The sequence below is a fragment of the Octopus bimaculoides genome, chromosome 19 (genome assembly GCF_001194135.2).
Source record: "Octopus bimaculoides isolate UCB-OBI-ISO-001 chromosome 19, ASM119413v2, whole genome shotgun sequence".
NCBI lineage: Eukaryota > Metazoa > Mollusca > Cephalopoda > Octopoda > Octopodidae > Octopus > Octopus bimaculoides.
The window spans coordinates 48,648,314-48,664,179 of NC_068999.1; the positions used below are offsets into that span (position 1 = coordinate 48,648,314).

General features: G+C 37.0%; 1 protein-coding gene across 2 annotated transcripts in view; it reads left to right on the forward strand.

The window, feature by feature from the left end:
* LOC106878107 (retinol dehydrogenase 12) overlaps positions 1-15,866 on the forward strand; it is a 24,694-nt gene that overhangs the window by 6,315 nt on the left and 2,513 nt on the right. Inside the window, exon 1 of one of the 2 annotated variants that reach the window (XM_014927219.2) lies at positions 6,778-9,441. The exons of the other annotated variant lie outside the window; for it this stretch is intronic. Within the exon in view, the coding sequence (XP_014782705.1) occupies positions 9,074-9,441 (368 nt within the window). The 5' untranslated portion in view covers positions 6,778-9,073. Of the gene's footprint in view, positions 1-6,777; positions 9,442-15,866 lie in introns of those variants that run through there. 2 annotated transcript variants of the gene reach the window in all.

A 15,866-nucleotide genomic window follows, 5' to 3' on the forward strand; every position in this document is an offset into this window, starting at 1 on the left:
ATATATATATATATATATATATATATATACATACACACACACACAAAGATCATTTGGTAAATGATTTTGAGCTCAGAGCATACAAACCAGTAAAAAAAAAAAGTCTCAGTTGAGCAACAAAAATTTTCGAGATAGGATTAAATTTTGCAAAAGATATGAGCATTGAACACCACTTGGATGGATCAAAGTAATGTTTAATGATGAAACGTTCTCAGTACAGTATTTATCAACTTCAAGTAAGAATAGTAAAAGATGACCGCTTGAATGAAAGGTATACATCAAAAACTTTTCATTCTGTACCGACAGTTATGATTTGTGGGGTAGCTATTTCAGCCCAGGGTAGATGTGGATTGCATTTTGTGCTCAGACAAACAACATTAAAAGCAAAAGATGTTCTAAAAATCTTAAAAGAAAAAAGTGCCAAGATTTATGGTAGCTAGAAATTGCTTGATTATGTGACAATATGGTGCTCCAATCCACTCAGCAATGATGGTTAAAGAATGATTTAAAGAGCAACAGTTTTACTTCTTACAGGGATGGCCAGGAAATTCTCTCAATTTAAACTGCATTGAAAATTGGAGCCTCCTTAAAATATAGCTTCATCAAAAGCAGTCATCAAATTACCAAGAAATGGTGGATGAGGTAAAGACAATATGGGTGACCAAGATAACACCAGAATATTGCCAGAAGCTCATGGAATCCATACACACACACATACATATATACATTTATATATAAACACACACACACACATATTTGCACGGTGACAGAAATAAATTATTGGTGTTTTGATCCCTCGTTAAATGTATTCAAAATACCAATAATTGGTTTCTGTTATTTTTCAAATACTATGGGATTTACGTTTGTGACAACACTCCAACCTACCTTGGCATGAATAATATAATTACAATACAACATGTGCCACATGGATACGGCAACAGAATATTGATCTAAGCATTGGCTCTTAGATATCAGGTGAAGTAGATTGCATTAAGCAAACTGCAAGACAAACAGACAGACAGACTCACTTGCTCACAGGTGCACAAACAGACAGGTGGGTAGGCAGACAGACAGTTGAATAGATAGGCAGAAGGATGAAAGGTGGATGGGTGGATGTAGAGAGAAAGAGAGAGAGAGATAGGGATGGACAGAGAGAGAGAGAGAGACAGGGAGAGATAGATAGATAGATAGATAGATAGATAGATAGATAGACGGACAGACAGATGGACGGACAGCCAGATAGATAGTTCAACTCTTTCCTGGACACTCCTTTTAATCTTTATCTGATAATTCTGTGTAAAGACTTGTTATTGTTTTTGCTGCGTAACCCTGAACCACATATGCCATAATCAAAGACTCTCCATCCATGAACGTCCTGTCTCTTATTCAAATACAGTATATCTAGCACTTAACAATATCTTGTACATCCCTTTGTGAAGGCATGTGACCAAGTGGTTAGAACATTGGACATACAATTTTTAGGTCCTGGGTTCTTTTCTTGGACGGGGCGTCATGTTTGTGTCCTTGAGCAAAGTGATTCACATCATATTCCTCCAGTTTACTCGACTGAAAAGAATACAAGCAGCAGCAGCAGCAGCAGGGAATCAACCCTGCAATGAACCGCTTTCCTGTTCAAGCATGGTATAGTACCATATACTTTCAGTAGATGAAACACCTTGGACATCAGATCAGTCTGCAACATGATGAGACTATGGGCACATTACAGTTTTATATATCATTCTTTCATTTTAAACCCTTTTGTTGCCATATACACACCCACCGTTTCAATAGATTTTGAAAACAATGAAGAATTCGGTAAAATAACTTTGTCATTATTAATCCTGTACAAGGCGGTGAGTTGGCAGAATCAATAAGCATGCCGGGCAAAATGTCAAGTAGCAATTCATCCGTCTTTACGTTCTGAGTTCAAATTCTCCCAAGGTCGACTTTGCCTTTCATCCTTTTGAAGTTAATAAAACAAGTACCAGTTGTGCTGAGCAATGGGGTCGATGTAATTGGCTTATTTCTGCCCCCAAACCTTTCGGCTTTGAGCCTAAATTTGAAATCATTATTAACTGTTTATTACATACTATGTACTTAAAGCAACAAACCAAACAAATGCCTGAATTCAGTGTTCTATGTAAATACTGGTTACTTAATTTACTACATGTCTGACTAATGCCTTTTTATGCAAACCAGAACAGCTGTTAACGTTGTATTCTGATAAGCTATTGTTCACTTACTCACTCTCTGTATGTATGTATCTATATATATATGTTGAATGCAGAAAATTTATGAAGGCAAGAAAGGAGTGAAGTGAGCATGCTCCACTGGATGTGTAATGATAATGTGTATAAATGACGAAGCACAAACGAGCTGAGAGAAACACTGAACGAGTAGTTGGTGGATATTGTCATCTAGGAAACCTAATTAATAGAGAGGGTAGGTGTTCTGAAAGCATAGCAGCCAAAGTAAGAACTTGTTGAAGAAAGCTCAGGGAGTTACTACCTCTATTGGCAACAAATGTCTTCTCCCTCGGTGTGGAAGGGCATATTGTATGATGCTTGCATGCAAAGTGCAGTGCTACATGGAAGTGAGACATGGACCTTGAATGCAGAAAATCTATGAAGGCAAGAAAGGAGTGAAGTGAGCATGCTCCACTGGATGTGTAATGATAATGTGTATAAATGACGAAGCGCAAACGAGCTGAGAGAAACACTGAACGTGAAAGGAATCAAGTGTGGCATGCAAGAAAGAAGACTGCAATGCAGTCGGGCAGACGTATAAAGATGTGCTGTACACTTGAAGTAAGTGGAACCCGTAGAAGAGGGAGACCAAGGAATGCTCGGGATGAAGTAGTGAAGACGAATCTGATGATGTTACACCTCACAAAGGAAACAATGGATATGGTTGACTAGTAGTATGCTGTGTGGCAGAAGACACACTTGTCCATTCAACCATGGCAAAACAGACATTAAAATTGTTATATATATATATACATATACATATATATATCTATCTATCTCTCTCTCTCTCTCTCTCTCTATATATATATATATATATATATATATATATATATATATATATATATATATATATATATATATATATAGAGAGAGAGAGAGAGAGAGAGAGAGAGAGAGATGTAACACTAGACACATGCATGTATGTATGTGTGTACATATGTATGCATGCACACACGTCTGCCTACTGTCTAGTTTACATCATTTATCTCTTTGATATCCTTTTATCTCTCTGACACCCATATCACTCACCCCTCTATCTCTTGCCCCTTACATAACACACTTCTATCACTCTGTTGCCCAGACCTTTCTCTCTCTTGCTTTCGCCTCCTACACCCACGCCCCTATTACTCATCCCTCACTCACTCCCTGATTTCATCACTCGCAGTGTATTATGCTGTTTGTATGACTAACAATGACTGTGACTTTCTCTCTTCTCTTTTCCATACAATACACTCCGTCTCTCTCTCTCTCTCTCTCTCTTACTTTACAATCTTACATCTGTACCTTTATTGTTCCTCTACAGTTTTGCCATACATTGCATTCTTTTACCTATACCCATTGCTCATCTCTCAATCACTCCGTCCTCTTCCTAATCTTCACTGTACTCTGATGTGATTGAAGATAGCAGTGGACCTTTTTTACCATATATTACTTCCTGCCAAGATGCCACTGCACCTATTCTAACTGTCTCCCACTCACTCTACAGTGCAGCTCTCTGGTATAGAACCCACCTACTTTCCATTCACCATGCTACCACCCTTATCACTCAACCTCTCCAGCCCATCTCATTGCTCACATGTTGGTGGCCATGTCCGGTAAGTTTACCATCATCAATTCACCGGGGGTTTTTTTTTTGTTTTTTTTGGGGGTTTTTTTTCAATAAAATAGTTTTTAACTATTAATGGTAAGATACTATGGATATATTTTCTCATTTGTTTATATATAAATATTTATATATATATATGTATATACATATGTATATATGTGAAATTGTAGTTGTGATCCCCATGCCGGTGGCACATGAAAAGCACCATCCGAACATAGCCGATGCCAGCACCACCTTGACTGACTTCCATGCCGGTGGCATGTAAAAAGCACCAACTAATTGTGGTCCTTGCCAGCCTCCTCTGACCCCTGTGCTGGTGGCACGTAAAAAGCACCCACTACACTCTTGGAGTGGTTGGTGTTAGGGAGGGCATCCAGTCATAGAAACACTGCCAGATCAGACTGGAGCCTGAGGCAGCCTCCTGGCTTCCCAGACCCCAGTCGAACCGTCCAACCCATGCCAGCATGGAAAACGGACATTAAACGATGATGATAATATATATATATATATATATATATATATATATCTGTTTTGGTATGGTTTCTTCAGCTGGATTCTCTTCCTAATGCCAACCACTTTACAGAGTGGACTGGAGGCTTTCTTTCATGACACTGGAACTAGAGAGGTCAACAAGCAACTCACAAGACAAAAGGAAAGGTAGGGTAGAAGAGAGGGCGGTGATATTACATCAAGTGTCTTGCCCCCCCCCCCTAACCAGCTCCTGTCAAACCAGATGACGATGATGATGATGATGATAGGATGAAGTACGATAGAGCAACAGGCATGGGTGTCTCACTATAGGGAAGATACACAGCCACCCTGCATTATATAAGGGTTGATAGACGTATATATACATATATATATTTCTACGTGTGAAGGCACATGGCTTAGTGGTTAGGGCATTCGGCTCACAATCGTAAGGTCATGAGTTCAATTCCCAGCAATGCATTGTGTCCTTGAGCAAGATGCTTCATTTCACATTGTTCCAGTCCACTCAGCTGGCAAAAATGAGTTGTACCTGTATTTCAAAGGGTCAGCCTTGTCACATTCTGTGTCATGCTGAATCTCCCTAAGAACTATGTTAAGGGTACACGTGTCTGTGGAGTGCTCAGCCATGTGCATGCTAATTTCACGAGGAAGCTGTTCCGTTGATCCGATCAACTGGAACCCTTGTCGTCATAACAAGGGTGACAGCAACCATTCCTCTTCTAATGATGACATAAATAAATAAAATCTAAATGAAAATAAACTAAGAAATGAGAATGAATAATGGGGTGGCAGTGCTAAGCAGTGATCTGTATAAACGCAAGGTTATTACCAGTTTCAATGGGTTTGCGGCACATTCCTCAAGCATATTTGAATTGGAAATAAAAGAATGAATTGCCAAGCAGTTGAAGAATATGGTGTGGAAGTTTCATGTATTTTACCTTCCATCTATTATTGTTTAGCTTCAAGTTAGCCCTCATCGACCAGACTTTTGATCAAAACATTCCAAACCCAGCCATCCCATCTTTTTCCTAGACACAGTCCGCCTAAAACCACAATACGTAATATGTCCTTTCATTTTGTAAGACAGTAGAGTGTTTCAAAGGAGATCTAACTATTTCTAGCAAGCTGAGCAACCACAATAAAAAGCCTCTCTCGTTGGCTTGTATGTTCAGCTGACTGAGCAGACCTCTGACCTCTGACCTCTGACCTATGACCAAAGGTAAACTTGTTATCATTCTGTTATTTTTGGTGTATGATGTAAATATATTTTGTTAGTCCTTCTTACCTCTTAAGATGTCTTTACTTTTATTTGTTTAAAAAATTAGACTGGCCATGCTGGGGCACTGCCTTGGAACAGTTTTTCGTTGAAAGAATCGACCCCCAGTACTTTTTTTTTTCTTTTAAGCCTGGTACTTATTCTATTGGTCTTTTTTTTGCCAAACTGCGTTATGGGGGCATAAATGCACCAACACCGATTGTCAAGAGGTGATGGGGGACAAACGCAGACACAAACACACACACACACACACACACACACACACATATCTTTACATACAAAGGATTTCTTTCAGTTTCTATCTACCAAATCCACTTACAAGGCTTCAGTCGACCTGAGGCTATGATAGAAGACACTTTCCTAAGATGCCATGCAGTGGATCTGAACCCAGAACCATGTGGTTAAGAAGCAAGCTTCTTACCACACAGCCACCACGCCTGCTTTTTCTAGCAGGCTGAACGACCATGCAGAGGCTTTTCTATTGGTTCAAATGGGTCATTGTCCATAACTGACAAGACAGCTAAATAAAACATCCTTTAGTTAAATAGATTTTTTTAATCTTTTTTTCACCATCATCATCATCATTTTAAAAACTCCTCATCTCCTTTGCTGTGCAGATCTGCAACATGACAAATCACTACTCCTTTCGATTATATGTCATCTCAAATTTTTAAGACCCACCTTAAAATATAGGAAGAAAGCAAGGAAATGAGATCATCCTGCATCTAACTCTACCACAAGTAACTTTCACTGTCATCATACAGCAGCATTTATTCGCCCAGCTGATGCAAGCTCTACCTATCCCATTGTACAGTCACTTGTCTCTACATGAAAGGAGCTGCAGCATCTATGTGGTCATTCGACCTGCTAGAAACAGCAGTCAAATTTCTCTCAAACTTTATTCTACTCTCTTGAAAGGGGAGGAATGCACTGTGTAATGAAGACCTAGATACACTGTCTGAAAGAAAGAAAAAAAAAAGCTGGATGGCCATGGCTGGAATATCATTGTTCAGGAGTCCATTCAACCAGGGCTGGTCTGGAGTTAACATTGGTTGGTGTCTCTAATACCTAACTACTTTCGTGGATCCTTTGTAATCTGTCTTTTTGGGAAATTTGAAGTTGCATAGATTCATGTAAGTTTTGATATGTAAAATATTTGTAAGATTCATTTGGAGATGGCAAGAAAGTAATAGTGAGAACTGACTGTGTTGCTAGGATACCAGCTATAGATAAGATCTGTAGAAAAAGTAGAGTTATCCACTTTAAAAAGAAGCCACTGCATAACTGAAGGGCTGAGATCAAATCCACTTTATAGGAGTAAAAATTTGCCCTGAATAAGCTCGAAGTTAAGGTAGAATATCTTTCTACTTTTTGATAATTTGTAATATGGAACTTTTTTAAAGTTCCATCATATTGCAATACCTCTTGATAACAGCAGTGGATGAAGAGGCAATAAATATAACACTGACAAGAATCTTCATAACTTGCTTCAGTTTGAAATATGGCTTAAAGCAATGGTTACTGTTTTCTGTTCTCAAATGAAGCTTTTACAAAACTGTAACAATTATATACAATTTAATCTATATTGGGAAACGTATCTGAAGACCACTATCTTACAGATTTTAGTTGATTTTTATTTATTTCCATTTTTTTCTTCTTTTTCTTTTCCTAACTTCAAGATTAAACTTTTTTTTCTTGATAGCTTATTCAACAGATGGGGAAAATATTTCGATGCTAGACTAATGGGAGATAACTATGAATACACTATTTCACAAATACATTTCCCCTCAAAAGTCTGTGCCGCCTTGTCCAGTATGCAACTATGACAAGGATTAAAACAGTGAGAGGTTTGGGTTTCCTTTACGGAACGGTGCTTCAGCAATTTACTCTTCTACTGAGTGCGACTATATATAAATATGTATGTTTGCTTGCTTGCGTATTTGTGTGTTGCAGGAAAGAATCACAAGTTAAAACGAACACATATATTACCAAACTCCATAGCTAAATTGAAGATTACTTTATGTTGAAAGTATATCTTTATTGAAATTGTTGTGCTAGCTTCTAGACCAATGGATGCAACTTGATAAAAAAAAAATAATAACTTCACTAATACTTATAATTGTTCGCATCTAGTAATCGCTTAATGATATACGCAAAAAAAAAAAACTACCGAAATCGCAAAAAAAAAATTCATGTAATGAAGTTCTCGTAAGGATTCCCAAAGATATGGACAAAATCTACATGTTATATTACGAAGATTCTTCAAATAGTGATTGAAAAAGTTGGAGATCTTTTCAAATTTTAAAGTTACACATCGTTGTAACTTCATACATTCTTTTGGTTGTGCTTTCATTATTATTTGAAGAATTATCAGAGAAAAATATTCTGAGCAAGCATAGAAGCCGGACTTATTTGTAAAGGTAGGAGTAATTTGACAGTTCTACAACTTGTTAGCGGGTACACAGTAAATGGTTGCTACAAATATTCTTTAGCGATGAACTTCACATCATTGCACTTTGGATGCTAACCGTTGACTAACTGGGATGTACGTTAAATCTGGACACGGACACAAGTCATGTAAGAAAATGAAAGGGATTACGCGATTCCCATATAAAACTTAGCGAAAAGTTGTTGATATATTTGTTAGATTCGATCAATTGGTCTAGATTCGAAGGTTAATTGCTTTTGATAAGAGAAGGAGAAAAAGAGAATTATCACTAATAACTTATAAACAAGCTGTTATCAACCAACGTTCATTTGGAATGTGGAGCATGTTTCTCAGCATATCGACGAAAAATAACTAAGGATCCATTTAAGAGTAGATTAGAAAGTAACTAAACAGTTGTCATTTGAAACTGGTTTAACAGAGAAGGGAATCTTGTTAGAATGTCACTTATTACATCCAGTGTGTTTAACAGTATAAAGAGAACTGCAATAAAAAGGGAAACATTTTCGGCGAGTGTCCTTACGTGCACTCAGAATGAGTTCGAACTTAAGAAGGAACTTAGAAGTATAAGCCAATTGGCATCTTAAGTTTCAGAGTGAAGTGGGAGATGTTTGTGAAAATCTATTTGGCTCTCCAAATATATGCGCACAACTCTTGTAAGTTATTAAGAATGAACAATCATCGATATTGTTAAAAGTTTGGGAATTTTGAAGTCTTCTACTGATGATCAATAGACTTTGTTCCTTCACCTTTGGACTAATCATACTAACTCGGGGACTGAAAGAAGAAAGAAAAACGAGATATTGACAGTTGTGTTTAAAACAGACAAAAGCAAAAATGATAATAAATAAAAGTAAAAATAATAATTCATAAATAAAAGTTTTAAAAAAAAGATAAATCGTGTCCCCCGACTGATAACAAGCAAATGAGTTATATCATTTTTGTCGACAGTTTGACTTTCTCGGATAGATTATATAGGAAGAGCAACTGCCAAAGTAGCTGTTACCGTCATGCCATTCCTTGTCTACATCGCGCTTCCTGTTGCAGTCATTTGTTTGACATTATATGTTGTACGTGTGAGAAGAATCCTACGTTTCCATGGGGGCCCTCTCGTCTACTACAGCGACGTGACCCTGCATGGGAAAACGGTTTTAGTGACAGGTGGCAATACCGGGATAGGAAAAGAAACAGCCCTGGATCTAGCCAGCCGGGGAGCCAGAGTTATAATAGCATGTAGAGACTTAGTCAAAGCTGAAAATGCCGCCAAGGAAATTAGAAAGATGACTGGGAATGAAAGCGTTGCGACGGTACATTTGGATTTGGCAGATTTAGAATCGGTGAAAAAAATGTCACAACAAATACTAAAGAATGAAACCCGGTATGTAATTTCAATTATTTCCAGAAAATGTTTTTATATTTGTGCATTTATTGTCAATTAGTAATTTGTATTAGCAACAAAAAAAATTTTTTTCTAAGTAAATTCCAAAGAAAATAAACGGTGTTTCGCTAGATTGACCTCTATTAAAAGAAAGTCCGTCACTTAACTATGAAGGGAAGTGTATTCTGTATTGCCACACTTTTTTTTTTAATTCTAAAGTTTCTTGTTGTGACTCTTGCTCCCCTTTCTTTTCTTTCTAACAAATAACATGTTCACCCAAACATTACACGTACGGTTGATATATTAGATAGAATGGCCGGCAACATGCCACGATGTAATGCTTGTTAAATAGCTTGCCCCCTCCTTTTAATTGGCAGGTTTTTTCAGAATAGCTGAAGAAATTTAAGTTTGGTGTTGTTGTTGTTATTGTTTAACCCCAGTTCAACCCTGATCGCACAGACCTATGGTCAAAGATCTTCTAATCGTCATTTTGTTTTGTTTTGTTTATTCAATATTTGTTTCCCATTTTTCCAGATGGTAGGGTGTAATTTGAGGGAATTTTCGCTGTTATTTCTTACAAATTAAGCGACCACATAAGGCCCCCGTCGTGGGCTCGAATTTAAATGTTTAAAACGTGTTATGCCAACAAAATTTCTTGAATCTTCTGATCGTATTTCTTACATTAACGACACATAATTAAAATCTTTATAATTGAAAATATCGAAAAGGCAACGATTGGGGAAAAAACCAATGATGTTCATAACCACTTTGAGACAATAGGATTTTTGAGTAGCATTAGGAGTTTCACAACACTTAACAAAATTAGCAGCTAATTAGGATGCATTGAGGAACACTCTGCAGTCTAATTGTGAAAATGAGTGGGGGTGGGGGTAAATCAATCACGTTTACGTAAAAATCACACACAGAACAAAGGGATAGCAAATACAGGTAAATTCTTGAAAATATAAACCTACAGATTTTATTTGTATGACAACCACACACATTTAATCGATAAAGTTATAGGGTGACTCAAGGGCCGAGAGTTTCGTTCGTGCATGCCTCTCATCAAACTTATCATATATATATACGATCCTTCGGTATTTGTATACAGTGTCGGGTTGAGACGACATCATTCACCCTCTTTTTTCAGCAAAGCTTCTTTATCTGTCATGAAGGAAATTTGTCTGGGTGACTGATGTCGTCTACCAATACCGAAGGATTGCCTCTTATAACGTACACGTACTTACGTATTGTATACACATACCAATTTATGCAAATCGTACTTTTTCATGGGGTTCAAAATGGATGCAAGTACGAGGTTGTACCCTTTGTTTTTAAGGGCTTTGAATCAGCCTTGCAGGTGTGTGTAGTGTACTTTGCTGTCCCCTTTATACAATTAGATGTACTGCATCGATGTGGATGCAATGCCTTTAATAGAGTGTGGTCATTGATCTTTTAGGAAACAAGCTTGCACTGTAACAACTAGCCGGCTGGGACCGTCTACTTATTGCTTATTTAACTCACAATGTATTAAGCTGGGCTCTATAATCTTCTTCAGGGGTCAGCAAACTCCTTATGTCATTGACCCTTTCGTGAGACTTAATAATTTATGCCTCCCTACGCCATCATGTAAATTTCTAAAATAAAATTAAAATGTATGATTAATAAAAAAAATATTTATGTTCCTAAAAACCTATTCTTTCATTCTCTTCCTTCCACTCCCGAATCTACACAGACATATACAGCAGTCTCAAAAGTGCCGCCCTCATCAAAGCATTGCCCAAGGCAAGCCGCCCCTCACACCCCCTCCCAGCATGCTACGCTATTGGCATGCACATGAAGCATTTATTCTTTCAATTTTCTTCGTTCCCTCTCGATAAAAGACAATAACCAAATTCCCTTTCTTCCATTGATCTGGATTCTTTGATACAGATTTTTTTGTTTAACAGTTTTCACAGCATTCTTTTGTGAATGTTAACACCATCTGTTAATGGATTCCAATAGTCTGTTGGCAATTTAAAAGTTTTGTGGTAGAATTTATCTTTATCATCATCCCTGCAGAGGAGACTGAGTGTCACATAAAAAGCACTCTGTCCACTCTGCAGGGTGGTTGGTGCTAGGAAGGGCATCCAGCTGTAAAAACCATGCCAAAACAGACACAGAAGCCTGGTGTAGTCTTCTGCCTGACCAACTCCTGTCAAACCGTCCAACCCATGCCAGCATGGAAAGTGGACATTAAACAATGATGATGATGATCTGGTATCAAATGCTTGCATGCAATGACCTTAATATGGGAAGATCTGTTGCCCACCAGCCATCACATGCAACCTGAATAAGAACTTGGGCTTGAGTGCAATAATAAAACTAACCACTAAGATTGGTCGACAGAGACTGATTACTTGAGCAAACTTCATTTTGTCATCTACCGAAATTTTGTTAATTATACAACATTTTCTAAATGTACTGACATGGTACCTGTTTATAATTAAGTGACGTAGCCAACAAGAGATTTATAGTTTGTTCTATAATACCCTGCTGTGAGAAAAACATATTAATCTATAAATTTATATTCATAACATATAAAACACATCGTGTGTGGGTATCATTTTTCTACATATCTATTAAAATTGTCAGCTAACATTCCACAAGATCAGAAAAGTCCTTTCAAAGAAACCTGGTGCAAAATTGGCAATGAACTACTCTATTGCTTATTTAAGCTCATCTTTGTTTGGTAAATACTTGTTAGAATGAGATCTGTGTTACATGGTGCAGGGCTCTCTGTAATATTTAGGTCACATTCAACTTCACTGCCTTGTTACCAAAATCCGGTATGGTTACAACTTAACATTCCACAAAAATCTGAAAGCATCACTGGTTCTTGATCTTAGATTCATCATTGACTTTTCTTCAGACAACTTCCATTTGCTGAATGATTTCTCAGTTTCCAGGATGTAAAAGGAAAATGGTATTTTGCCTTGTGTTACGATATTTGATAAAAATATAAATTGTTTGTACAGCAGTTCAAACATGAATTTATCATTTAACACCTTGAACATAATCTTCTTATACCAAGACACTTGATAATATAGTGAACTGTGCCAATATTTTTAAAGTAATCTAAGCACTAATTCTTTTATCTGCTACAATTTTTCATGTGCTCTTCAGAGATGGCAGGTATAGAAAAAAATATAGCAACTGCTCTGTTATTGGAGAGGGAAAATGTCACATCTGGTTTCTGGCTGCTGTGAAAAAAAGGCAAAATGGAGTCATGGGATCTATAACACTGTATACTCTGATTAATCTACCCACTCTGTCAACAAATATACAAATACATATTTTTCCAACTTATGGGTTCTGAAACAATGATATATGTATGTGTGTGTGTTGGATCATACCATAAATAATGTGATTTTTTTATAATTCTTCTATTTTACAAAATTAAGATTAAAAAAAGTTCTTTTTTAATCTAAAATATACTCTCCTTCATTTTCTACAATGTTCTTCCATCTATCTGGTAAACTTGCAAGGCCCCCCCTCTTCCAAAATTCACTTGTCCATGATGAAAAATACTTATCCAGTACAGTTCTGACTTCTTCTGTTCAAATGATTTTGAAGACTGCAGAATAAATGATGATCAAATGGGGCATCTGGTGAATATGGTGGGTAGGGCATCATTTCCCATTCAAACTCCTCTAGCCTTTCAAATATCATCCTTGCTGTATGTGGCTGAGCATTATCTTGATGGAAGAACACCTTTCTTCTTGAAACCAAAGATGGTCATTTTCCTTCTAGTGCTGACTTAAGCCACTCAAGCTGTTGGTAGTAGATCTTTCATATTGTTTGTTTTGGGTTTAAAAGTTCAAAGTGTACTAAACCTTTCATATCCCACCAAACAGATAACAACACCTTACGCGGGCAAAGACCTTCTTTAGCCTGGGGTGCCAGTGTTTCTCCTTTCCCCACCCACTTGACATTTTTATAGAGAACCCGTTTATTGTCACCTGTCATTATTCAGTCCCATGAGATGTGACGGCAAAGAAGAGCACACATTCACTCTCTGCGTGTGATTAGACTGGGAAAGTATGTGAGGAACCCATTGACCCAGTTTTCTGACTTTTCCAATGGCATGCAGGTGTTGATGAATGGTTGAATGACCAAAACTAAGCTTCTCTGCTTGTTCTTCAACAGTTACGATGGGATTTTCTTCCATCAGGGTTTGCAGGACATCCTTGTTGAGCTCTACAGATGATCCAGGACAAGAAGTGCAGTGCCCTGTTGCCAGACACAGGGTCTTCCAGCAGCCACTCTGCTGACCCAGGGCAGCACTACCTCCTCCAGGCACTTGATGTAGGTCTCCATGCGGAGTCTGAGGCCATGTGGGAAGATGAATGGAGGCATAACGTTGCCATCACTAGTGATTATTCCAAAAACCATGATGGTAACAGGATGTTTGATTTTTATCACTCTTGGTACATTTTTTTGGGAACTCAGCAAGCCAATGGTTGTTCTGTGTGTTCACCATCTGTTCATATTGGAGCTTCCAGTGTGAATGTGATGCAGTACGGCATGTCGTTTCCAAATTTCTGACGGTGTGAATTGCGTCATGGTGCTGCTTTTCTTACAGACAATGCCCAACTGACCCTACTATACTGTTTAGATGACAAAATCAAAAACGAACAATGTACATGCACGAAGTTAAAAATATAAAATGGCAACAGTTTACCCATCACACACTGTGTGTGCATACATATATATATATATATAGATATATATATATATATATATATATATATGTATGTATGTATGTATGTATGTATGTATGAGACACACACATATATTTATATATGAGAGAGGAGGTTCTTGAAGCGCTAGTAAAATTTTAAAAAGGGAACTATCCCTGTAAGAAATAATATGGACAATGACCCCGAAATAATAAATTCGTGCCGATTTACTTTGATTTTCATAAAACAAATTGAAATGAAAAAAGAGATGAAATAAGATTCTTTTAATAATACACAAAAAAGAAGACCGACAGGAGAGGCAGGAAATAAGAAATATGATAAAAGTGTGTGGTTGACATGAACGAGAAGAATTTGTAACCATGCACATTCAATAGTCTGTGTGTGCGTGTGTGTGTGTGTGTCCCCGCGTGCACGTGTATGCACACGTGTGTTTGTGGGTATATGTGCATGTGTTTGTATCTAAATGATTATACCTGCATGTAATAGTGTTTCTGTCATTGTATGTATCTGGCTGTATGTATGGATGTAGCTATGTATGTGTGTACACAAATGCATACACCATAGCTGCTTCTGTTACACACAGACGCATAAACACACGCATACACAACTACAAATATAGACATACAGATACATAAGCTATTACATAAATACATAGGCGAAAGCATTGTATTAAGATATATTGAGTGGAAGTGCATGGCTGGCTTAGCGGTTAGGGTATTGGACTCATGATCATAAGATTGTGATTTCAATTCCTGAGCCGGGTGGTGTGTTGTGTTCTTGAGCAAAACACTTCATTTCACATTGCTCCAGTCCACTCAGCTGGCAAAAATGAGCAATCCTGTAAAGGACTGGCGTCCTGTCCAGCTGGGGAATATATACGCCATGAAACCAAGAAACCAGCATTTATGAGTCAGCATGACTTGCAAAAGCAACAGGCTGTTAAAAGTGAAGAATGCATGAGATAAAGAGGAGCTATCACATGTTGATCCTACTGACAATAAATTATCATCATCATTGTTTAATGTCCGCTTTCCATGTTGTCATGGGTTGGATGGTTTGACTGAGGACTGGCAAGTCAGGAGGCTGCACCAGGCTCCAATCTGATCTGGCAACGTTTATATATATATATATGAAAGAGAATTAATTTGATATTTACCTTGAAAAAAACAGTTAAAAACCAACGTTTAATCTATGAATTATTTCTTTATACACTATACCCTGGACACCTTACGATCTATTTTAACACCGTTTGTTATCTAAACATTTATTAGAAAGTAAGACTTCACCTTTTAATATGTTTATATATATATATATTTCTCATGTATTTTTATAGATATGCATAATTTGTCGAACGTATATATCTATTATATTTTTAATATTTTGGTGTGTCTATAATTTTGAAATCTTTGGTATCGTTTTAATATTGAATATTTTTAGTATTGTTTTGGTATTGAACTTTTTAATGAGTGATGCATTAAATACATTATAATTTCTCCTTTTGTCTTGGTTTATATTATAAGGTTTTGAATTGTCAAACCTATCTGATTTCTAATCTTTATTTTGAAAAATATTTATACCTAATGTCTTCAGTTCAATACTTGAGCACTTCCCAACACTGTCTGTAATAATAAAAATATGTATATATATATATATATATATATATATATATATATATATATATAT